This window comes from Phaseolus vulgaris, chromosome 8 (assembly GCF_051622355.1).
Source record: "Phaseolus vulgaris cultivar YP4 chromosome 8, ASM5162235v1, whole genome shotgun sequence".
In the NCBI taxonomy this organism is placed as follows: domain Eukaryota; kingdom Viridiplantae; phylum Streptophyta; class Magnoliopsida; order Fabales; family Fabaceae; genus Phaseolus; species Phaseolus vulgaris.
Window position 1 is genome coordinate 4,435,367 of NC_143505.1, and position 24,445 is coordinate 4,459,811.

General features: G+C 32.4%; 4 protein-coding genes across 13 annotated transcripts; 1 reads left to right on the forward strand and 3 right to left on the reverse strand.

The window, feature by feature from the left end:
• Nucleotides 1-2,693: 2,693 nt before the first annotated feature.
• On the reverse strand, nucleotides 2,694-6,198 carry LOC137825189 (uncharacterized). 4 transcript variants are annotated; one of them, XM_068630864.2, is made up of 5 exons: nucleotides 5,946-6,198; nucleotides 5,670-5,747; nucleotides 5,333-5,395; nucleotides 5,022-5,210; nucleotides 2,694-3,505 (listed from the first exon to the last, which is right to left on the reverse strand). In XM_068630864.2, exons 1-5 carry the CDS (start codon nucleotides 6,033-6,035, stop codon nucleotides 2,870-2,872), a joined length of 1,056 nt encoding a protein of 351 aa, XP_068486965.1. In that variant the 5' UTR covers nucleotides 6,036-6,198; the 3' UTR covers nucleotides 2,694-2,869. The 4 variants fall into 4 exon arrangements, with proteins under 4 accessions (XP_068486965.1, XP_068486964.1, XP_090149867.1 ...); XM_068630863.2 differs by having other exon boundaries at nucleotides 5,333-5,392; nucleotides 5,946-6,150; XM_090293741.1 differs by lacking the exon at nucleotides 2,694-3,505 and adding an exon at nucleotides 3,720-4,765 and having other exon boundaries at nucleotides 5,333-5,392; nucleotides 5,946-6,140.
• Nucleotides 6,199-8,104: 1,906 nt separating this feature from the next.
• Nucleotides 8,105-9,034, reverse strand: LOC137824263 (uncharacterized). Its single transcript, XM_068629822.2, has 2 exons — nucleotides 8,582-9,034; nucleotides 8,105-8,449 (listed from the first exon to the last, which is right to left on the reverse strand). Exons 1-2 carry the CDS (start codon nucleotides 8,985-8,987, stop codon nucleotides 8,244-8,246), a joined length of 612 nt encoding a protein of 203 aa, XP_068485923.1. The 5' UTR covers nucleotides 8,988-9,034; the 3' UTR covers nucleotides 8,105-8,243.
• Nucleotides 9,035-9,613: 579 nt separating this feature from the next.
• LOC137824264 (smr (Small MutS Related) domain-containing protein) lies at nucleotides 9,614-14,356 on the reverse strand. 3 transcript variants are annotated; one of them, XM_068629823.1, is made up of 5 exons: nucleotides 13,863-14,356; nucleotides 12,353-13,200; nucleotides 11,182-11,567; nucleotides 10,232-10,301; nucleotides 9,614-9,996 (listed from the first exon to the last, which is right to left on the reverse strand). In XM_068629823.1, the coding sequence occupies exons 2-5, from the start codon at nucleotides 13,063-13,065 to the stop codon at nucleotides 9,933-9,935; spliced, it is 1,233 nt and encodes a 410-aa protein (XP_068485924.1). In that variant the 5' UTR covers nucleotides 13,066-13,200; nucleotides 13,863-14,356; the 3' UTR covers nucleotides 9,614-9,932. The 3 variants fall into 3 exon arrangements, with proteins under 3 accessions (XP_068485924.1, XP_068485925.1, XP_068485926.1); XM_068629824.1 differs by having other exon boundaries at nucleotides 12,353-13,163; nucleotides 13,863-14,160; XM_068629825.1 differs by having other exon boundaries at nucleotides 12,353-13,115; nucleotides 13,863-14,155.
• A 3,911-nt stretch (nucleotides 14,357-18,267) lies between these two features.
• Nucleotides 18,268-23,609, forward strand: LOC137823949 (cysteine protease ATG4). 5 transcript variants are annotated; one of them, XM_068629324.1, is made up of 9 exons: nucleotides 18,268-18,462; nucleotides 19,352-19,881; nucleotides 19,971-20,056; nucleotides 20,197-20,247; nucleotides 20,407-20,786; nucleotides 21,763-21,901; nucleotides 22,741-22,799; nucleotides 22,895-22,965; nucleotides 23,050-23,609. In XM_068629324.1, exons 2-9 carry the CDS (start codon nucleotides 19,413-19,415, stop codon nucleotides 23,262-23,264), a joined length of 1,470 nt encoding a protein of 489 aa, XP_068485425.1. In that variant the 5' UTR covers nucleotides 18,268-18,462; nucleotides 19,352-19,412; the 3' UTR covers nucleotides 23,265-23,609. The 5 variants fall into 5 exon arrangements, with proteins under 5 accessions (XP_068485425.1, XP_068485428.1, XP_068485426.1 ...); XM_068629325.1 differs by having other exon boundaries at nucleotides 18,339-18,782; XM_068629326.1 differs by lacking the exon at nucleotides 18,268-18,462 and having other exon boundaries at nucleotides 19,390-19,530; nucleotides 19,623-19,881.
• Nucleotides 23,610-24,445: the final 836 nt, after the last annotated feature.

The following is a 24,445-nucleotide window of genomic DNA, read 5'->3' on the forward strand; positions in this document are numbered from 1 at the left end:
CAAATTACAATTTTAGATAATTTCTTTTAATGAAAAATAGGTAAGTCCTACGTGACTTTATTGTAAAATAATACAACTGAAGTCGTACAAGAGTGGTATGATTTCAATTGTATTGTTTTACACCATATTGTTTTACACTGAAATCGTACCGACCATATACAATTCTACCTAAAATTAAGTTCATATTTAATAAAGTTGTTGGGGTGTCATACAACTTCTGTTTAATGAAACTGACAAAGTCGTACTGGTGGGGTACGACATCCACATGGAATCTTTCTGACCTAAAGTCGTATAAATAAGTATAACTTCCACTTTAAAATTGTTTACATAATATACAACTTATCCATTTTCATAAAAAAAGTTACCCAAAATCATAATTTACGAAAAAATTACACTAATTTCTTACAAAACACACGTCCATGTCTACTAATATTTACAAACATAATTAAATTTTATTAATTTCTACTACTTCTTAATTATTATATAATAATTTTGGTTTGTGGTGGAGGAAAAATATTGAACTTAACTATCTTTTGTTAATCTCATATTATGAAATAATAAGGACTCTCTTTGGTGGAGAGATCTGAAAAGTGTGTGGAGCTCAGATGTGTGGGGGTGTGATTTCGAAGACAAAGTTGAGTGGGTGATTGGGGAATGGGAAGGAAATCAGATTTTGGGAAGATAAATGGGTTGTTAACGAAACTTTAATGTTTAAATATCCAAGATTGTATTCGATCGATGTAGATCATGGTTGTTCTCTGGTACAAGCTGAAAGTTGGAACAATGGTAGGGGGAGTGGAAGTTGGGGTGGAGGAGAATTTTGTTTATGTGGGAAGAGAATCAGGTCGCTCAGTTGTTGCTCTTGTTAGATAATAAGAAGGTAGTCAAGGAAGGGGAGAGCGGTATGGACAGTTGGAGTTGGAGGGGTGATATTTCTGTGAGATATGCCTATAAATCCTTAAAGTTAGATGGGGTAGGTGAGGATAAGACTCTTTTTGAGAAATTTTGAAAGATAAAGGTTCTCCCATCTGCACGAACTACAGTCTAGAGGGTGATGAATAATAGCATAACAACAAAGGATAATCTACTGAGACGAGGAGTGTTACGGGTAAGTATCTTGTGTGGGTTGTGTGGTGAGGAATAGGAGATTGTTTGTCATTTATTCTTTAAGTGTAAGGTTGCGTGGAGAATTTGGAGTTTGTGTTTGTCTTGGTTGGGATGCTTGTCTATGAACCATTTTGATGCTAAGGTACACTTCATGATGTTTGGCCCTACAAATTGTGAATGATCTTTATCCAGAATTTGGGGAGGGGTGTGGATTGCAATTGTAGGTGAAATTTGGAAACTTCGAAATAGGTGTGTCTTTAAAAATGGGAGAGTAGACCATATAGAGGTGTTTGTGGTGGCACAAAGAAAAGTTTGGGCTTTAATTACTAGTAAGAAAAATATGCAGAGTTCACTTATTCTGACTGGTGTTTGGAACGCATGGTATGTATGAAATCTGTTAAATAATTTTGCTTATTTTACTATGGTATTTATTGTTAAAACCTTGTTTTAGGAAGGAAGAAATTGTGTGTTTTACGGTTGGTTGTAAGTAGTCAGACTACCTAGATGGAGTAAATGGTTATATTGCAATAGGAACATTTGCTTCTTACATTAGTTTAGTTTGACCTTTTGGAGGAGTATTTGTGACGCTAAAAAATTATGTTCTCTTGTTTTTTGTTTTGTTATGTTCGTAGTTTGTTAAGGTTTTGTACTTTTTTGTAAAAAAAATGTCTTTTTCTTTTGGAGGTTAATTTCTTGGTGAGTCGATTATGTCTATTTGTATTTTGGAGTTTGATGTAATGTTATATCCTATTGCCAAGGACGGACCTCTTTAGTTGTTTATGCGGGTATGAATTTGTGGGTAGTTTATGTCGTAAGTTTGGGACAAAATAAGGAGTGAGGTCCTATTTTATTTTTTTATATATAAGAGTTAATTATTCTTTAAATGATTCATATTTATTTATTATTTTTACTGATAAAAAAATAAATTTAAATTTTTTTAATTTTTTTTTAGGAAATTAAAGAATTTGAGTGATTGCAAATCACCAGTTCGTTGGAGAAGATTGTTTTCAATCAATCAACAAAGTCATGTCCAACTTCTCGTGACCACTAAAGCCTTTACATTACCCTCTGAATCAATTAATAATATTTTTACTTATTACAAAAATTTGAAAGAAAATTATTAACCTGATGGTAATATCATGAGAGAATTTTTCATATCAAAAGTAAGTTACTCGTCTTAATTTGTCTCCTTTTTTTCTAATTAGTAATTAGTTACTTGATTTATTTCATCATTCAAATTTCATCTCTTATCCAATCTAAAATTCACATCTTTCACTCTTTAATATTGTAACATTATAAAGTTATCAAATATTATCATGCCATTAATTATTTATTATGCTTCAAAATGTTATAAATGTTTTTTGTTATCAAATTTTACTAATTTGATATATAAATAATTTACTATAAGTTATATGTAGAAAGATCTGCAATTGATTTATAAATTGTAAAAGTCTTTCAACTGGCAGTGAAAGCTAAATTCATATAATGAGTGAAGCAAAACCTACTTTAAAAGTACAAAGCCTTAATATGAAGGTAAGTGCAAGTTTAGTACCCTTCAAACCATAAAGATAATCACCATCCATGTATAATGCAGAACCCATATGCTATCTTAATGGTGTGTTAAATTCATCTTATTAATAACATTAGAAATGAGATTAGTCTTTCACCAAAAATATGGCTGGAAAAAAACTCAAAGCACCAAGAACTCATTACCAAAAAATTTACCATAATAACACAACACTGCAAAGGCACCAAGAATTCATCACTTTGCTCCGCCATCTTGTTTTGTGCATCTCCAGGAAGCAAACATCACAAGCAAGAGCAGAACAAGAAGGATCAAAGCAAAACCAAGAACCCCTAAACATGCAAATAAGATGCCACTCATTCTAAACGTGCCACACGTGACATTAAATCCTGATGCTGCAGCAACCAAGACAGATAAACTGTACAGAAGAGCAATGCACAGCATAGAGATAATAGGCACTCTAAAAGGCAAAGACCGAACCACCACTATTGTGTACACAAAACTCGTTATGAACATTCCACTCCACACTAAGGCTGGTAAGAACCCATTAGAGGCTTGCCACATACTTAAAGTTGGTGCCTGTGAGATGTTTGCTAAGCTTATTGTGGATTTGGATATGTTCTCAAAAGGGTTACCCAAAGCAGATAAAAGTGCTGCTTGAACTCCATACAACTTCACTGCTAGTGCAGCACGATGTTCTTGTGGACAAATTATCTCTGTTGAACAGAACTGTTTGAATGCCTTGCTCATGGAGGCACTTACGTGAGAATCATTTCTTGTTAATCCTTGGCCTCCACGCTGTGAAGTTTTGCATATGTTTTTTACGTTTATCACATGGGAAGAGGAAGAACATAGAGCACATTCCTTGCTTATCTGTCCATATTCGAAAGAATCAGTCTTACAAGTTTTGGAAGAAAATAGTATTGTAGTCTTATAAATTACTACGATTCTGACTAATATTTATTCCGGGGCAATCAAAATTCTAGTGTCACTTCGTATAACATCTTTCTCCTTTATTTTATTAAGATGGTATTTTAAAAAAAAATTATCAAATACTAAAGTGCATAATGTTTGGAATAGTACTTAATTCAATTAAATTTGTATATGATTTATCAATACTTTTCCAGAGGAAAAAAACTATTCTGTGTATTCAAGATTTATAGGTTGTGACAGTATTGAGTTGAAGTGGTAGTGCTGCATAATTATGCAGAAATATATGGAAAGGTTGTGACGGCAGAGGACATTTATAGACTGCTATGGGCAGAGTTGGAGGTAGGGAGTTGATGGAAAGGATGCTGTCATGATATTAAGGTAAAACATGTAACAGTATTTGTTGTGCAGCAGGGTCATTCAGTGTAGGAGTGCCTCGGGTGCTCTCACAAAGCTGGCGGGAGTGAATTCTTTTTTTGGAATGTTGTTCTACAAGAAGGAGCTGGTCAAGGTAGACTTTGTTTAGTTCATGAAGCTGTTTGTGACAGCATACTAAAAGACCAAATGGAGGTGCTGGCCCAGTGGCTGAATTATGCAGCAGATAACCACATGCAAGGGTCAAGCTGTCATCTACAGGGAGCTGGTTCTGGTTTCTTGTTTATTGCTTTATAGACTCCAAGAAATTCTGCAGCTCTATGCCATCAGTCCTCGCTGGTTACCTTCTCTGCAGCTTTGTGCTATCAATTTCGCTTGTTTGTTAATGCTGGAGAAAGTGCTTGTGATTCTTCCTTCGATTAACAAGCAAGGTAAAGTCTCTAGCCAATTGTGTGCCTTGTCTATAGGTGCTGCAGATTTGTGCCAGTGCCTTAAGCAGCATAGGGGAGGCACTTTCTTGCTGCATAACTGTCAAGTCTAAAGATGGGTCACGGTGCTGCAAGTTTTTTAAAGAGTGAAGCTTTGGAGTTGGAAGGAGCTGAAGCAGCTGTTCTGCTTCAACTCTGGATCGGGTCATTGGTCATCTTAGGTGTGGTGCGCCAGATCCAATACAAGTGAAGATTGAAGGCAGATTGAAGGTGCAGAATTGGTTGGAGGTGCAGGGACGGTCTTAACACAGAAGTTGCTGGCCTTCTTTATGGAATTATGCAGATTCCTTAATGCAGAATTCAGGTCCAGTGGCTGGATTTGATGAATGGGAGGGTAGTTCTGAAGGAAGCATTATTATGTTATATGAGGTAATCTAATCTTGTCCAAATCTTGCTCAAAAACCAGAATTGGTAGTGAGATATAGTATTGGTGTTATAAAGAAGGAGCAGCAAACTGTGTTGATTATGCAGACCAGCAATTAAAATGCAACTTTGTCTATAGAATTTATATAGTTACTATGTACTTAGTCCAGATTATTAATATGATGGTACTTTTTTAAAAGAAATTGAGCAAGCAAATTGATCAGATAACTAACCTTGGCGATGTTGTTGCCTGTCTTTCTCTGGTTTTTGGTGGGTGTGTACGTAGAGTCGTTGCTGTTAAGCTTTTGAATTGACTTGTAAAGCTTCTTTTGGCCTTTTTCCTCCTCGCTTTGTGTGCTCCACTCTTCTTCATCTTCCTCGTCAATAATATAGGCTTTATTGTTAGGCAACATTTCATCATTCTGCATGCCATGTGGAGTCAAAAATCACATATAATTTAATGATTTCAGCATCCGTTCAACGTTCTATATGTAAATCAAAAGGTACTAAAATCAAATACTGGAAATAATGGTGGTGATCTTACCTCATATATGGCAGTTCTCAAGTACGCTATTGTTCTCAGTAACTCCTTATTTGTAGGGTACTTCTAAAACAAACACACATATATGTTAGAATGGAGGGAGGGGGAAGAGAACACAGAGAAAGCACACAAAATAGAGATGATCATAATGAATCATCTATTTATACACATTTTATTCTAGAAGATTGAATACATGCTTGAATTAAAGTTAAAAGAACTAAGTACTTTTATTGCAGAAACAACAACTTTTTCTTCTTCTAGACATTAGAATGCACAATTTTATATCAAACTTCACATATGTAACTTTAAAGAAAACATATACTAATTAACAGTTTGAGACCTCAATTTGTTTCTCTGGAATTCTCCCTGCAGAACCTCGACGCAATTTCCTGTATATGATTTGATTTGGTTGTCTTGCCTTTGTTGTAATTTCGAGATTTGCAACATAAAAAGGCCAGTTAAAGCAAAAAAAAAAAAAGAGTCAAGTTTTAATGGGAAGAAAGGTTCATAGAAACTATTAACTGCATAAACTTGCAGAAAGCATATGACTATTTTTGTTTACAAAATTGAGTTAAATTCAACTCTGAGAGAAAGCAAGGTGTGCAGAGTAACTTACAGGTTTTCTTGGAAGCAAGAAGTTCTTGTTTACATTGTTCTCTCTGACCTGTTCTGGAATTGAAGAATTACTCCAAGAATCCATGATCATACAAGAGGATTACCAAAATGAAAGTGTCAAATACTTCGCTTCCAGCTTCCAAGATCACAAGTCTTAACTACTTAGTGTGGTGATGAAATTACATAGAAACTTCAAACCGTGTTTTTCAAAGACAATTTATGAATTTTTAAAGTATATATGATGTGAACGCAACTTTTTGCTAGATAATTTTAATTTTAGTTTATGTACATTTTATCAGTTTTGAACCGACATTTGTTTTTTGTTGACAAACTTAGCTATAATTTCACTGTTGTGGTAGGGACATTGATTTAGACGTGGAAATGGGATTGAAAGGGGAGTTTTTCTCTTTTATTATTTAGATCAACAGAAAAATAAGAAAGGAAAATATTAAATAATATTCATATATATACTATATAATAAATATTAAATAAGAATTTTACGTGTTTGTTCAGATAGTCTTCTTTGAGATGAATTTTGTTTACTGTTCCAGATGTCCCTATATTCGAAAAAAGGGATAGATGTCTGCAAAAATACTAGTATTTTTCTATCCCATATCTTCGTTACCTTATTATATGATTAATCACATCTTAGGACCAAGGTTATATTAGGTCTGACTTGATCGAACAAAGACTCACTTAGATCTAATTCAACTTTACTAAATATGGATGAGTCCTGACTTTAATGAATAGGGATCCATTTCAATTTGAGTGAATGTGGGATTGACATAATTCAACTCAACTTGGATATGGACCAATCCGGTTCAACTCGACTTAACTTACCTAGGTTTACTTAACTCGATTGGGTCTGTGACAACTGAACTTAACCTAGACTCAGACCAATTAAGGTCAACCTAGACCTGGACAAACTTGACTTGACCGGACTTGACCCAATCTTGATCGAGCTAGGACTGACCTAGTCTTAATCATACTAGGATCAATTTAAATGTGGCTTAGCCCTAACTTTGATGAATGTTGACTCGTCCTGACTCTGATGACTAGGCTCGACTTGGTCTTAATCGGACTCAACTTGACTTGGACTCGAGTCAACTTGGTTCGACTTGGACCTAGACTTACTCAGCTCAACCTATGTCAGATAGACTCGAATCAACCTAGGCTCGGGTTGACTTGACTTGACTCTTACTCGTGGTGACTTTCGATCTTGTATGAGCCTAATTTAGTACTATCTTACTTAAGTCTCATCCGATCTAACATTTCATAACTTCAAAATAATCTTGTTTAGTGTAAATTGAAAGGAAAAAAATTATAAATACAAAATACAAAAAAAATTAAGATTATGACTCAAAATTAAAGGATAACATCAATCAAAATCTATTAAAAAAAATTACCATTATTGATATTTTTTGAATTTTTAACAATTATTTAATATTTAAATCACTTTTTTGAATTTTGTGATAAATATTTTATTCAAATAAAAAAATTAAAATTCACTAAATTCGAATTTTTCTTATATAAAAAAGTATTTGTAAAATAAAATAATTTGAAGTGAGGTCCATTCAAATACATTGGATTTGGAGGTTAGAACCTATAAAATTTCCTATAAAAAAAATTAAAGATTTTAATATCTAAATTTTAAAAATCAACCTTAGCAAAACAGTCTTTTCAAAATGAAGGTTAGACTAAAAAATATATTTAAACAAATATTATCTTAAATATTTGTGGTCAATTTTTTTTAGAAAAAACATCTTAAATATTTGAACTATTTACTGTTGTTTATAGTTTTTCCCAAGATGTAGAGAAGCCGGATTCTATTATGATTAGGTTATTCTATCACCACATGGACTATTTACTCATATATTTTATGTATTCGAAATCGCATGCTTTAGTATAAGTTATTTAATAAAAAAATTAATGCAAATACGAATATATTTTAATTATCCAAAATTGATAAAATTATTTTATAAATTTTTAAAATATTAAAAATAGTTAAAATCAAGCACATACTTTTGTTATCCTCATTTCTGAAATAAAAAAATATATACTATTTTTTAAAATTATTTTTTTACACCATATAAGTCACCGGTTACCCAAAAACTATATAAATCCTTATTTTTTTCAAAATTTAAAAATTCAAAAGGTCACTTGAATCATCTACAAAGAAAATTAGATATAAGTAGATAGAGATTATAACTATGAACATTTTTCCTTTTAATTTGCAAGAATCCCCACACCCACTTTGCAATGGCAATTTAAAACCATTATGTACACCAAAAATCAAACATTAAACATTCTCTAAACCCTTAGCTCCACATGTACATCTACTATGAGCACCAAGAGAAGCCACTTCTTCGGTACAAGAATCATCAAAGGCATGGTGACTAACCCACAAAACTGCATGCACCAAAACCAAAGGCACAGCACAAGCTAAAGTCACTGCAAGATGAATCCCAGCCTCAGTCAAAATCAACTGCACTATTGCTGCAAACACTAGCAAAGCCAAGACAAACTTTTTATCAATGCTTCTGTGAAGGAAAACTGATTTGGGGTATGCCCTTAGAAGTAAACAGTAAAGGACTGTCACATAGGTCATGATGACCAACAAAATCAATGACATCTTACGGTGAGGAATGAGGACAACGAAGAGAATGATCCACACAAAGAGTGTGTAGTATAAGCCAAGGTTCTCCAAGTTTCTGATGACACGAAGTGCTGCAGCTTCTGAAGTCAAGGGCATGTTGAAGGGCCAGTAAATTTTGAAATCAGTGTACAACTTCTCGTGATGCCCTTTTGGTTCATAAGTGTCCAAGGTGGATGATGAAGGTGAGGTGGTGGTGGAGGGTGTTCTTTGTGTAGTTCCAAAGTTTGCCATAAGATTTGAAGTGCACTTTGGAGGATCACAGAATGGCTCAGTTGAGATACCTCTTCTGTTGAACCACAAATTAGTGAAGTTTATTGCAAATGCACCACAGAAACTGGAAGGGTAGAAGTGTGATGGGTACATGTTGTGCAATTGAATGAAATTCATATACGTATATAGAAGCTTAGATCTTGATTTTATTTTCTAGTCCAGGACAAGACAACATAAAGACTTGGAGAGTATCATCAAGGAAATTTCGTAAAGAAATGTACAATATTAGGAAGCTTCTTTGTTATTTCTAATGTTGCTGAGTTTAACTTTTTGTTCTTAATGTATGTTTAGACAAACAAACTTGGATTTAGTGATCATTAAACTTTGTTTTTACGTGTTCATGTGTGTCTGAAAATTATGCGGTTTCAGAATAAACATTTAAAAAAAAGAGAGAAAAAAAGGCTATACAAGCATTTACACTAAAGAAAAAAGTATAAGATTTGTCAAAAATTATTTCCAAAATAAATTGATCGAAACACATTTAATAATTCTGATTTAATCACCTAGTCAATACTTATTGAAATAATATTAAAACGGGTTTCTTATTTTTATCTATATTAGACTGAGGGCTAAACATGAAATGGTGTGCTAAAAAAGGTGTTCAAATTATGGTTCATATTTAGTTCTTTCTAAAATCATATTTAGGAAACCCACACTGAAAACACAGAGGGAGGGAGATTCAGCCCTTAACTTTGAGAAAGTTATGGCAAAATTTTAGACTGAATTCTGAGATCATCTTCAAATTGATCGCATAAAGAACACGCTGTCTGGAATAAATAATGGAAACAAGTACATCCTTTTGGTCACACCCCTATCTAGTTTTGACTATGATGTGCAATGTTACAACATGCAAAACAATACAACAAAAATGAGAAGTTTTGAGAACCATAAGAAGTTCAAGTCAAATTTAATACTGAAGAAAGCCTACAACTAAGTGCCTTCATTCAAAAACCAAATATTCGAACTTGGCTAGCTTCATCTGAATTCAATATCTAATTACTAAATATGATCCCTATCAATGGTACATACAAAATAAGAACAAGCTTCTAAAGGGGTCAATAATCAATTTTGACGAAACTTAGGCCACACTGTAATGACTCCTGGTCTCATCTCCTCAAAACGGTACCTGCAGCAAACAAATGAAACAAAATGAAATAAGAATCAAAGCAAACCTTATTGCTAGAGAAATACAATGGTATCTCATGCACTAGGCTACACTTTTATTTACTTGTTTTCAATGTTCTTAAACGCAGGTAAGATGATGACAAGTGATGAAACCCTAATCACTACTTAGGGTAAATGATTAACACCCTCATCAAGAAGGAAGCATAGATAACATACTGCATTAGGAGATGTCCTACCTGTTTTCATTGAGGAAGCTTCTGACAGCTGCAGGAAGGGAGGCCTGTCCTCGGCTGTGATTACCAACACCTGTAAAATGAAAACACAATTAAGGTCGTCCTTAATGCTCATTGTTGGTTCCAAGCAAGAACACAGGTTTGCTAAATGAATAATTACAATCCTAATTTTGTATTCTAGAAAAATGATAAATTTTCAATAAATAAACAGATGCATTGAATGGTGCCAGGGAAGCAACAAGTATCATAACTAGAGATTTGGCGAAAAAGTTGGAAAAGAATAACAAAGGAGAATTTCTTTGGATAAAATCTTCCTTTTCTATAATTTTTCCAAATAGATAACAAGTAAAAGAGAATTATCAGCAGAAACAAGTCACGACTTAGTGACAATAAGATTAGCTGCATGCAAAATGATGATTAGTATTTTCACCTTTAAATTTGTTAGAATTACATGATTAATTTATATGGAAAAGAAATAAATTACTAATCTTAACAGATGATTGCATCATTCCATGAATAAGAGAAGTCTTAAAAGTGATAAAATGTCAGATTAGACTGGATTTTTAAAACATATAGAAGTAAGGTGATCACTTGGAGAATATGGCATACTGACATTTCCAAACGTTATCAAGAACTTACAAGAGAATACCAAGTTGTCAAATCTTAGAAAAGAAATGATTGACCAACAAAAAAAAAGAGAACAAAAACAATGGATGTTTATTTATATGACTGATGAAAGGGATAGTTAGATTTTGAAGAATGTTTGCTTCAATCAAATGACAACTAACAGACACTAACAAAATGTAATTTTATGTCCTAATATACATGCAACAAAACTGTTGAAAGAGAATAAACAATATAGGAGATAGACACAGAGAAAATAGAATGCCAACCATGTTGGTTAAAGTTCATATTAACCTATGCATATCCATGGTCAAAAGAAGTCAACATACCTGTTATGACATGTAATGCTAATGATCTAAGCCGTAATGGTGCTTGTATATCCAATTTTTCAGTGTTGATAATAGTAGATTGTCCAAGCCCATTTTGTTTCAATCCATTTGAAGTGGCTGAACTCTTTGAGAAGCCTTGGATTTCAATTTTGTAGAGATGTTCTTGCAATGCTTGAATAGCTTCAGTTGCATGAAGACCATGCAAATCAAGTCTCCAGATATCATTTTCATTATTCCTGATACTTAAAATTTTTCTGGCTGCATCAGAATTAAGTCCCTCAGCAGTATGCCATTCCCCTCGAGCTTTCACTGAATGATGTTGAGCAGACAAATGATCACCTCTTAGAAAAGCAAAAGAGGCTGCTCTAGAATGTCGTGATGCTGACCTGTTTCATTAAAAAAGTATGAAGTCTAAAGTCAGAGTGATGATATGAATACAGAAATGTGACCTTTTCAATATAACAACCATTGTAAAATTCTCAAATGGTTTCATCTCGAATTATGGACAAGGATGAAAACCCTGTGATTGAAAGTGATATAAATGAAATTTTTTGAAGAGGAAATATATAATAGCATGGATTTAGACCCTTCAATTCTAAAATAACGTGCAAAACTAGAAATTCTATCACATAAATCAGTATTTATCTCTTTCTCAAAAATTTGTTGCAAATCAATCTAAAACCATATTACTATTTACTGTTATAAAGAAAACAGTAGGCCACACCATGGAAGTTAACTCATTACGCAATGATGTTTTCATTGTAAATGATTAAGGTTAAAGTGACCTGTTAATTCATTACTTAGTAGTAGTTTGGCTTGTGAGACAAAAGACTTTACAAGTATATCAGATAACAATACAGGAATTTGTTCAAGTTATCAACTAAATTACAATGTGTTTGATTTGGAGACTTCTTGATAAGGACAAAGTAAGTCAAGCATTGAACAATATGTTTTACTGCACGTAGATCCCATCTTCACTAATGCGTTTCACTATGTCATATTAGAAATAGACAACAGAAGAAAAAACATAGATTCATACATAAATAAGTATATATTACATGAGGGGGGAAGAGGCTGATAAGTAAATAACCATACAAAAGAAACAAGTAAAAACAAGTAAGACATAACAACTAACACCATTTCCAGAAAGAATACATGTTATAATTCGTACCTCATTGTCCTTAATGCATCCTTTCGATTGCTAACGTAAATATCATCATCCTCCCATTCAGGCTCTACAGGAACAGAATTCAAGAGGTTTTGAACTGAGGAAGCATTTCTATCCTCCAAGTCTTTATCATTGTCTTGGTGATTATGAAAGGGAATACCATCCTTGACCTTTTCCAAAGTAAGACTTTCATTCGTTTTATTCTTACAAGGGGTATCATCTGTAGTAGTCGATCTAGGATCGCATGATACTTTGTAGTGTTCAAAATTCACTGCAGATGCCATTGTTTCCAATAAAGCTGAGGCCTTATCAACATTGTTATTAACAGCAGCCAGGATATCATCTATCAAACTATGTTCAGCCCAAAGATTCTGCTCTCTAAGCTTTTTGATAGCTAAATTAACATCTTCCTGAGCAATAGCCGCACAATTTTTTACATCTGAATCAGAACCTGACACTGCCTTTTCGCTATTCAAACCATCTTTCAAGGGGGGGAAATTTTTAGTCGGAAGAAGTACTGAAGAGAAAGGCTTTGCTGGAACATGATTCTTCTTGACTATAGGAGCAGAAGTGCCTATAGCTGGGAAATGATCTTTGCCATCTCCAGATTCAAGATTGTTGTTCTTTCTCTGCTTGAGAGCAAAAGCTGTCCAACCAGAGGATTGACCCTTAGCCCGTGACATATTCTTAATGGAAGATTGGGCTGGAGCAGTCATCTAGGTTTTACACCATAATTGGGTCTCGAATCACTTTACAATATCTCTGTCTGAAGAATTATGCAGATATAGAACTCAGAAAGCCACGATGTCAAGATCTTGCTTGCAAAATGTCCAAGTCAATAAATGTAAGCACTACAGCACCATACCATGCATCAGTTTGTTAAATAATCACGCTATTATATACAGATGAAAACATGATATGATAAATATTTGATTTCATATGGTTCAATTTAAAATTATGGTGCGTTAGCTTATTTGCATTTTAAGTTGTGCTAAGAGAAACATCTCTATAAGTGTTTAAAGAAAAAGAAATCAGATGGTAAGATGAATTTGGCTAATCCTGTAAGTTCAAAATCAACTTATGCCCCTTCATTTTTTAACATGATAGATCATAGAACTTCTGTAAAAGTTAATTAAGTGAATTCATTTTAATTTGGGGAAGAAACTCAATTCATTCTTCATTTTTATTTTCTTCTCTTGTAAATTGTCACAGAGAAGTTTATACAAGAGAACCTTAAACTTATATTATGACATAACTACTTGCGCAAGTATTTGGAATATCTTATAAAAACAGCTTAATTAACTTATTCCAATATAAAGAACAGCTTGAAATAACTTGCTCCTCTTTCATTATAAAAACAACTTATATACAAGCTTACATGATAACAACTTATTTATCCAAGCACACCCTTAATCACATAAAACACCATCATACATCGTCCCCAACAAACCAAATATAAAAACACAATAAAAAAAAAATCCAGCTAAAGAAGAAAACCCAGATGAAAGCTAACCTTTTTTATCTTTTCAGATGAAAATTTCAGGAGAAAGAAAGTAGCTTGAATGTTATCTGTGACTCAGAAAGCGTAGCCAAGGAATGAATCTATCGAAGGGTTGAAAAAGCGACGGATCCACAAAGTCAAACACTTGTCGGTGGGAAAAAATTACGAAGGAACAGTGCTGCAGTGATTTGCACCTGTTATCCATAAATCTTCTGTATAGATATTGCAAAGAGAGGAAGAACAAAACTTTGGGAGTTTTCTGGCGTTTCTTCCCAAATGGTCTCTCAGAGGCCACAAATAGATTCTAGAGAGAGAAAAGAAACACGCGCACGCGAATAAAGAAATACTTGACAGCCGCCGCGCCGTCACCGTTACCGTCACAGAATCAATAACGCCCGTCAAAGAATCGATAACGCCCGTCAAAGAATCAATACGCGAAGTGCAATCATTACTTGGGAATTTACGAAATTCGGCTCCTTGATTCCGGTATCTATTATCGTTTCTCCGACAATTGACAAAATAAATTGAGTTTTAATTCTTTTACGGATTTTTTTATTTTATAATTAATTCTAAATATAGTTAAATACGTATTGTAAATTTGAATTTTAAAAACATAATTTATATTATATGGTTTACAAATTAAGTTATTAATACTATTTAATCTATACTATATATATTTATACCTATAAAGAGATTTTTTCTCTTTAACTAATCTTTTGATATATATGAATTTTATCTTTATATTCATATTTATTTTATTGTTTTATTTTGATATTTTAATAATTTTATTATTCTTTAAGAATTTAATAAATAATCAATTATTTTTATAATTAACTAAAAACTTCTTTTTTATTTTTTATTTTTAAAATTAATATTTTATTATTTTGTAAAAAGTAGTTACTAATTTTAAATTTTGAATATCATACAGTTTATTAAATATTTTGTACGAGCATTTAATAAATAATTAATTATTTTTATAATTAATTAAAAAGTTTCATATATAATAATAGATTAAAAAATTATTTATTTAATTTAACTTTATTATTTTTATAAATTACCAATCTTATATCAGAATCAATCATTATCAAATTTAATTAGTTTGGATAAGATACAATTGAGTTTAAGGTCTAAATTAATGTAATGGTTTCGATTTTGGTTAATTAAGTTTGTCTAAATCAATTAATACTTAAATTGTATTAAATATTTTTTTGCAAAACTAAAATTTATAATAAATGAAGTGTTTTTCTTAAATATATAATTTATATTATAAATTTACAATAAATAATTTATTTGTATTACAAGAAGGAATAACCTACAATTTTACCAATGAATACTAATGCAAAGTTTGTCATGATGAAAAAAATAATAATAATTATACTTGTACTAATTATATATATGAAAGAGTGTCCTCAAAATTCATCTTTATTTTGTCATTTCGGTTCCTTCTTTTCTTTGTCTACTCCTTCTCTCGGTCACTCATGTTTCTAGAACTACCTTCCGGTTTTTCGGTATGAGATGGGGTACCTGCAAGAATTCTCCAAAATTTAAGTCAGTATTAGTATTAATCATTCATCGGAAAAACTAAACTATTGAACTAAACACTCTATCTATTTATACTACTTGTTAATGTGTCTATTGGCCTGTCACATCACATTAATCATTTTGCTCATGCTTATTAATTGATTTTAAATACTTAATTAACTTTATTTATCTTCCATACATGTCTTTTATTGATATTGACACATGTATGCTTTTTCACCTAATATTTTCATTAATATTTTTCCTCGTCCTTTACTTCTTTCGACCTCTCTACTTTTCGGCATTTTGACATCTTTGTTCCAGCATGACCAGTTCAATAACTATTCAAGATTGACTAAAAATTAAAGGAATCTTTTTATTGATTAACAATAACTATTTTTTTAAATTGAATCCTTCGAGTATTTTTTTTTTTAAAAAATAGTTATTAGCAAACAATTTTCATTTTGACTTTAATTACATTTCTTACTACGACAATTGACCATAGATGTTTTTATCATATTAGGATTATGTGAAACTGGTTAAATTTACAACACTTTAGACCAATTAAAGTTTAGTTCTAGTAAGTATATTGGATTTTATTGATGTTTTAATCATTTTTCTCTCTTTTTTATATGTGTTGGTTAAGAAGGAATGTTGTCCATGTGAGATTGAGTTTTTAGAAGTTGGTCTGATGGGTTGAGTTATTCGAAGGGATTCTCAATAAATTATTGGATAAAAGTATGCTTCAATATAGGTAAAAGAATTTAATGCTACTTTTTTTATAAAAAAAAATTGATGGTTGTTTTGAATATATAAATGGTATTACATTTGATATTGTAGGATTTGTATGATGAAGTGGTGATTTGGTATGCCTATATGGTTAGTTTTGTGGATGATTTGGAAGTAGCAGAAAGTTTAGAAATGTTAGAAAACATTGTGTAATATCAGTTTAGGATGCTCTCAAGTAATCTTTTGTTATTAAGGTAAAACTCAATTTGTATGCATAAATTGTATTGACCTCCTTTTGTTACTTAAGAGGTTAGGTGTTTAACTCAAGCGATGACTTGAAGCTTGAGTGAAAGAGTAGTTGGGACAATTCGCTCAAGACACTCAAACAAAATGTTTTATGGCTCAGACATTATTCTGAACCCTAAAGCATAATGTTAAGGCGGTGAATACATGTTGTGAATGTGTGGTACTACCTAACATATGGCTTGATGCTCAAGTGCTAAATGAGGTTAAAGCGCTTAAAAGACAATGAAGATGTTTTTGAAAGTTGTTGGATTTCTTCCAACGAGGTAGTATCGCTTAAGCATTGCTATGAAACTCAAGTGACAAAATGTTGGAGTGAAGAGATCCCTAGAAGGGAGATGTTTTTGAGTTGTATTTTGCTTAAAGAGCAAGAATAACATTTAAGTGAGAAAAATCCGTTCAAGTAAAATGTACAAAGTTATGACAATGTTATTGTATTTTAAATATGTTTTTATGCATCTAGTGACGATATGATGTATAAAAGGTAAGAATAATTACACATATACTCTAAAAAGGTCAATGGTGAGATGCGTAACATGATGTATGTATGTCATATGTCCTTTTTAGGTGATCCTTATAGGTAGTGGATATTAGATGAATCATTTATATGCATGTATATGTGTTAGTATATATGTATACAAGGTTTGACTCTACATGAGAGGTCACATGGTCCTTAATGAGTGATGTATGAATAATTGAGGTGATATTGTATCTTGGGTGATGATGATAAATACAAAATTCAAGAAAATATATGTGTTTTATTATGATCTAATCGTATTAACAAAAATATAAGATGTTGAGAAGACTAAATTTACAAAACAGTAATAATTCTAAAATTAGAATGGTTTACAAAGACCAAAGTTTTGTTTATTTGAACTTTCTATTTACAATTGTGTTAATTATCAACACTTAATTTTATTAACTATTTTTTTAAAATAATAAAATATTTTAAAATAATGAAAAAGAAGAAAATTTCAAAAGAAAATTATAAGAAGTAAAAAAAAAAAAGTGTGTTGCGCAGTTAGTAGTGTCTAAAAAATATAAAATAATATAAAAGTAAAAATGTAAAACAGATTCATCATTTTAAAGAAAGATTTCATTCTATATATCTAAAAAAATCCAAGAGAAAATTATTCTAATCCCTTATTTTGAGTTTTAAATTTAAAAATGGTAATTAAAAAATCTGCAACTTTTGTAAACAGTATATATTATTATTCTCTTTAAATAGTAAAAGTACTTAGACTGGTTTCTTTCGAATATTATTTCTTTAATTTTTGTTATAAATATTGAATATTTATTTAAAACAAAATTTTATCCAAGATTTTTTTAAAAACAAAATATTTTTCAAAGTATTATATTGTTGTAATTTGAGTTTTAGTTATACAAAAGATAAACATTTATCCCATCAAATAGATTTTTGTTTTCCTTAAGAAAAGGTTAAGGATAAAGCTTAAAGCTTTCACGCATTCATTCTACATAACCATCTTTTACAATTATACATCATACAAGTTATCATGACATAAGAAAAATTTATTGTCTTCTTCTTAAGGAAGAATTACTCATCCTCCCAAAGAATCTCCATTTATTCCCACTCATTACTAATTAAATGATGATGTATCATTGATTAATATCTTAATTCAACTGGAGTATTGATTTTTGTGAAAGACAAACTTATTTAAATAAAAAAGGATTATAAATTATAAATTTCAAAATAAAATAAAATAAAAACAGAAAATTCATTTAGCAAAAAGATTAAAAAAAACAGAAAATTTATTGACCCTTGTTTTCCTTTTTAGCAAAATAAACTTAATTTTGTTTTGTAAATGTTGTTTGGTATATAGTTTGAGACTTGTGTTGTTTTAATAATAGTGTGAGGAACATACCTAAAATTTATGAAAAAAAATAAAAATAAAAATAAAAGAAGAAACATACCTAAGAGCTTGAGAGAGAGAAAGAGGAAGTAGAGTCCCGAACCAAGTCTCGTAGCTGAGAGTTTAGGATCGGAATTCTGCCACCGTTTTTTATCATATCGCCGTCCTCGCTCACCAACAACCTTAAATTTGTGAGTTACCTATTCCCTCTGTTTTTTGTACCTTGTTTTCTTCGAATTCCCATTGGACACAAATTAAAAAAAAATCTATTTTTTATCCCACAGATTCGTTTTTTTCTTGGTACAACTGCTTTAGTTTCTTCCCTGAGCCTTTGATTGAATGCCCTGAAACCCATTCGAATTGGGTCTCTCAGCAAAATTCCATTCTGGGTTTTGTTTCGTGTTGTTTGGCTTGGCTTTATACATTTTTCTCGTCGGAATCTACGTGGTTGATGCATAGTTTCGTATGAATTATCCAATATATGTGAAGCTCTGGGGAAACTTCAGCATGTGTAATGATATTATTTATTCTTGGCTTCGATTTCTTGTTTGTGTGATTTTCTCTCTCTCTCTCTTGTATTTAAGATGGTTATGTGGATTTGGGGCACTTAACTTTACATCAAAATTTCTTCTTCTTATTATTTTGATTAGGGGAATGAAGAAGTCGTGGATAGATATTTGTGGTGCTTGGTAGAGGGCACCATAGGTTATTATTCTTATTATTGTTGTCTGTTTTCTTTCTTGATTCCTTGCTTTGATTCTTTCTAGCTTTCTTTCTTTATTCATCGACTGGAATACATTTCTTCTTATCTACTAATGGAAATAAAGCTTTATTTGCATCACTTTAACCATTTGACCCAACCTGTATCGGCTGTTCCTCAATCATCCCTTTGTGAAATTGTAGAAGTCTGAAATGCAGATTATCATGTCTTTGTTGGCTAGCTACGGAATGTCTTAGCTTAAGAAAAAACTGTTTTTCTTTTTATGTTTTTTGGTGTATCTTTCAAGTTTTGTCAGCGCATAGTAATGAGCATGTGTTTTTACGGCTTCTTTATTTCATTATTTACCTTTCTACTGGCAGATATTGGCACAAACTTGGTTTGCTTCTATGAGCCAATTCTCGTATTTTCTTCAGCTTCATAATGGTATTGAAGAGTTTATGTGAAAGGATTGTTGCTTCGAAATGTACTTCTAAAAGCTCAACCGAGACTGTAGATTGTACTCAGGTGCCTGCTTATTTAAAAGCAGGGTCTAGTGACAGTAAGTTTCCCAAGGTTTCCTTATGGTCAAGCATCTTTACATCTGGTTTTTCAGTGGCTGAATCATTTAGTGAATCATCGGCTTCTGAAAAGAAAGCAGTTCATTCTCGAAGTAGTGGGTGGGCAGCTGCTGTGAGGAAAGTTGTAACCAGTGGTTCAATGAGGAGATTTCATGAGCGTGTACTAGGATCAAGCAGGACTGACATTTCAAGTTCTGACGGTGATATATGGCTTCTAGGTGTCTGTCATAAGATTTCACAGCAAGAATCATCTGGAGGTGTAGATACTAGTAATGGATTGGCATCGTTTGAGCAAGATTTTTCCTCAAAAATCCTAGTTACGTACCGGAAAGGTCTGATGAATATGTGCTACTTTTATTTTCTGGAACATATTTAGATAATAGATATTAGACTAACAAATTTTAATATGCATACTCTATAGGCTTTGATGCTATTGGAGATTCAAAGTATACTAGTGATGTTAATTGGGGCTGTATGCTTCGAAGCAGTCAGATGCTTGTTGCTCAGGTATTATGCCTTCAATTTAATAATTGCTTTTGACATTAGAATTGTAATACGGTACCTTCTTATAATCTCTGTCCTCTTTCGTCCTGTTTTTGTTCTATTTCAAAATGAAGCAACTAATGTGGCTTTCTTGTGGTGTGCAGGCATTAGTTTTTCATAAATTAGGTAGATCGTGGAGAAAAACTGTTGATAAGGTCAGGTGATTGATATGCAATGTTTTGTTTCAGTAATTGAGACTTTTTTTTCTCCTCTATCCTTCTTTTGTTTATCTTTTTGCATGTCTTGTTTTTCCTTGAGATATATTGCCCTTGGGTTGACTCATTGTTGTATTTTTTTATTTCTTTAATTTGCAGCCAGTGGATAAAGAATATTTAAAAATCTTGCAACTTTTTGGTGATTCAGAGGCTTCTGCCTTTTCTATCCACAATCTTCTTCAAGCTGGTAAAGGTTATGGCCTTGCTGTTGGGTCATGGGTGGGACCATATGCCATGTGTCGCACATGGGAAGTTCTTGCCCGTATCCAGAGGGAGAAAAATGACCTTGGAGAACCACCACTTCCAATGGCTATTTATGTTGTTTCTGGAGATGAGGATGGGGAACGTGGTGGAGCACCGGTTTTCTGCATTGAAGATGCCTTCAAACACTGTTCTGAGTTTTCAAGGGGCCTAGCTGCTTGGACACCTCTACTTTTGTTGGTTCCTTTGGTTCTTGGACTTGATAAAGTCAATCCAAGGTGTGTTACACTCTCAAGGTTCATTGGTACCATTTAAGTGATTCACAATTGAGCCTAGTAGTATCATTGTATTTGTTTAATAGAAATGTTCTCTGCCTATTTGGTTTCTTTTACTAATAGGAGTAAATGACAATTCATAAAGAATGTTTACTTTATTTTAATTCTTAAATTGTTAAAGTCAAGAGTAAGCAGACTGAGTTATGTATATTTCACTGGAAAAATCTGGTTTTTAGAAGTTAGTAAGCAGACTGAATTATGTATTTTTTACTGAAGTATATACACACTGTTTCCCATTAACAAGGAGTCTCCCGCATTCAGAAATTCATAAAAAGTATCCAATGAATAACCACCCTCAAGCCCCGTACACATAAAGCATCATTCAACACACCATTCTGTTTACATAACTGACTACATAACTTTATAAAGATATAATACTACACAAAAATGACAAAAGTAATAATTTCAGATCCATAACTACCTAAAGATACAACTGCTGTGCAGCTTACTTAGTCTCAGTATACTTATCCCTTCTCTCAAATTTTGCAATGTCTATTGTAAATCAGATAAGGCAATTAAAAACATAATAAATTGCATAATATTTACTGTTGAGTATATGTCAAAATTGTGCAAAGCTACATTTCCTTTCCCTCAACCCTGTTGTTATACTATTGACTTACAATTGTTATGGACAAACTTGATCACTTAGATAGACTAGTAATTATTCATCACTAGCCCGGTGAAAACCATTGTTTGCTCAAACTTAAGCCATTTCGCACAGTGATGTAACTCAGATGATTATTGTCTCTGTCTTTCTAATGATTTAGTACCCAATAGAGATAATAATTAGGTGTAATAGGTGTTTGTAGTCTCATAATCATAGGTAATATATGCTATATGTTTGGGACATGAAGTTTTTAAAATTTCGATTTTTACTGTAATGCAATCACTGATAGTTGCATGTATAAGCTATTGTCAGGTATATTCCATTATTGCACTCGACTTTTAAATTTCCCCAAAGCCTCGGCATCATGGGTGGCAAACCAGGCGCATCAACATACATTATTGGTGTTCAGAGTGAAAAGGCATTCTACCTTGATCCACATGATGTTCAGTCGGTAAGAAAGTATAAAAATTATGCCTTTTGCACCTCATACTTTTGAGATTGTGAAAATTGTGTCCCATTTCTTATATATGAATTAACTTATTGAATGTATAATTTACAGGCACGCTATGCTCCATCTTGATTCCAAATCTGCTGTCAATTACTGAAAAAAAAACTAGTATCAAATGTTTTTGTGTATTGATATAATAAATGCTTTCTTTTCCACTAAAAAGATATTCTGATTTCTTAAGATGTGTCTTTTTTTCTAAATTTTTGTTGGCACTTCATCCTTGGCAATGACTACCACATACCATCATTTGGCTTTTAACTATATAGTAGAATTATCTGTGTATGCAAATACATGTATATAAGTTTAAAACAATGGTCTGCCTGAATGTTTTGCAGGATTAAAATCATGCATGATTTGTTAGTTATTGTGCCATATTGTGATTTTGAATTTGTTATCGGGTAGCCAACAATGGGATCTTGAACTTTTGGTTACAAATTGTTGACTATAATATAGGAAAAGGCTAGGAGAACTCAGTTAATGATGTAGGTATACCCATATTTGGAGTTTGGCAGAGCTTGAGACGGTTTTTGGTGTTTAGAGGAAATACGGCTATCTTTGCCGATCTTGAGTTTGAAACAATTATAAAAAATATCTGGTAATCACTAAAAGGAAAAAAAGTTTGCAAACAGATGGATCCATGATAACCTAGTTGTTGGGAGGAAATGAAATCCTATTTGTTTTTTTTTCCTGTTTAAGCATGACTTCAATCATACAGTGTTTAGGCTGTTATCGGGTTGTTGAAGCATTAATAGTTCACTAAGTACGTCTTAAATGGTTTTCAGGTAGTTAATATCAGTGGGGATACTCAGGAGCTTATTAGTACTTCATCGTACCATTGCAAGTAGGCTTTATATGAACATTGATTGATTTTATTTGATTCTGTTTACTACAATTCGTTCTTTCTGGATTGTCTAAGTTTCTCAAAACTTTTATCAGTGTTATGAGGCACATACCCCTGGATTCAATTGATCCATCCTTGGCTATTGGATTTTACTGCCGAGACAAAGGTTTGCTAGTTGCTTTGGCTATTTCTTGAGTTCAATAACTATGGCTAGTATGTAAGCTTTCTCTTCATCAATGGTGGTTGGCAGATGATTTTGATGATTTCTGCTCCCAAGCTTCCAAACTTGCAGAAGAATCAAATGGTGCACCATTATTCACTGTAGCTCAGTCTCGGAGTTTCTCAAAGCAAGTCTCTAGTAATGATGTGTCAGGTGACAACACTGGATTCGAAGAGGACATTTTCCTTGGCACCGACCACGATAACGATACAGGAGCCAATGAGGATGATTGGCAACTCTTATAAATGCAATTGCCAGACAGAGACTATGACACAGATTCAAAGTACTGCCTCAAAAAATTGTTGCTTGATTCTCACGGGCCTAATTGCCACTGCAGGTTGATTCCTGGCATGAGGCTCCCACTCTCCAAACATTGTTTAATAGTCCTGTAGAAAGTAATTTAAACTCATCATGATTCTTTGGCTTAAATCGTAATTTGCTCATTTGTTTATATAGCTAACTAGAATTTGTTGTACATTACAGCGGCTAGTTTGATCATATTTGTTGCCTTTTCCCTTTTATTGGCTACAAAAATGTAGTGGATAGTGCTGTGGGGCTACAAATAAATGGTAGAAAGTAGTTCATGTTGAGATGGAATGTTTTCTTTAAATAAACTATGGTTAAAGTTTTCTATTAGCTGTACTGCTGTGATGTTGCAATAACCAGTCATGTGATGATGAGTATGTGTTTGGTGAGACATTTAAGAATCTGTTTCACATTTATTAAGAAAACAAATGTGATTGGAGAAATTTGATGGATTTAAGCTTAACACATTCAACATTTTTACAATCACACCTTATGACATGTCAGTAATGCTGTCATCTTGCATGCTTTGTATTTGGATACTAAAGCCATTGCTAGTTAGCGTGTTGGAAATCACTTCCATGAATGCTCTCTCAATTTATGAACTATGTTAAAGGGATTTGAAATGATGATACAGTTATGAATCACCTTGGTTACATAGTTTGACTTTCAACCGTATCTAATGGTTAAATTATAGTAACTCAGAGCCTCTCTAGTGAACATAACAATGACAAAAATATCTGAATAATTTGATCAGGAAAATCAAAGTTAAAGTTTTCCTTTGAAATGTTTTGCCAGTGGCAGAAAATCTGCATAAGCGAATATATGCTGTCAGCATTTGTTGTAAAGTAATGCATCATGTGGTGATAAAGTAGAATCATATGTATACCTCTATTATATATCCAATGACTCAAATCTAGCTCAAGCCAGCTAATGAAACTTCTAGTAAGCAACGCCATATTCTGGAAAAAGGAATGGTGGATTCGTTCAGCTTGAGCTTAGCAAATTATAAATGATAATAGTCTTCAAAGATACACAGAAAAACCAAGGACAAGATAAAAGATATATCTTTAAAATGATTCAAATGTGTTTGCATTTTAAAAGATATATATATATATATATA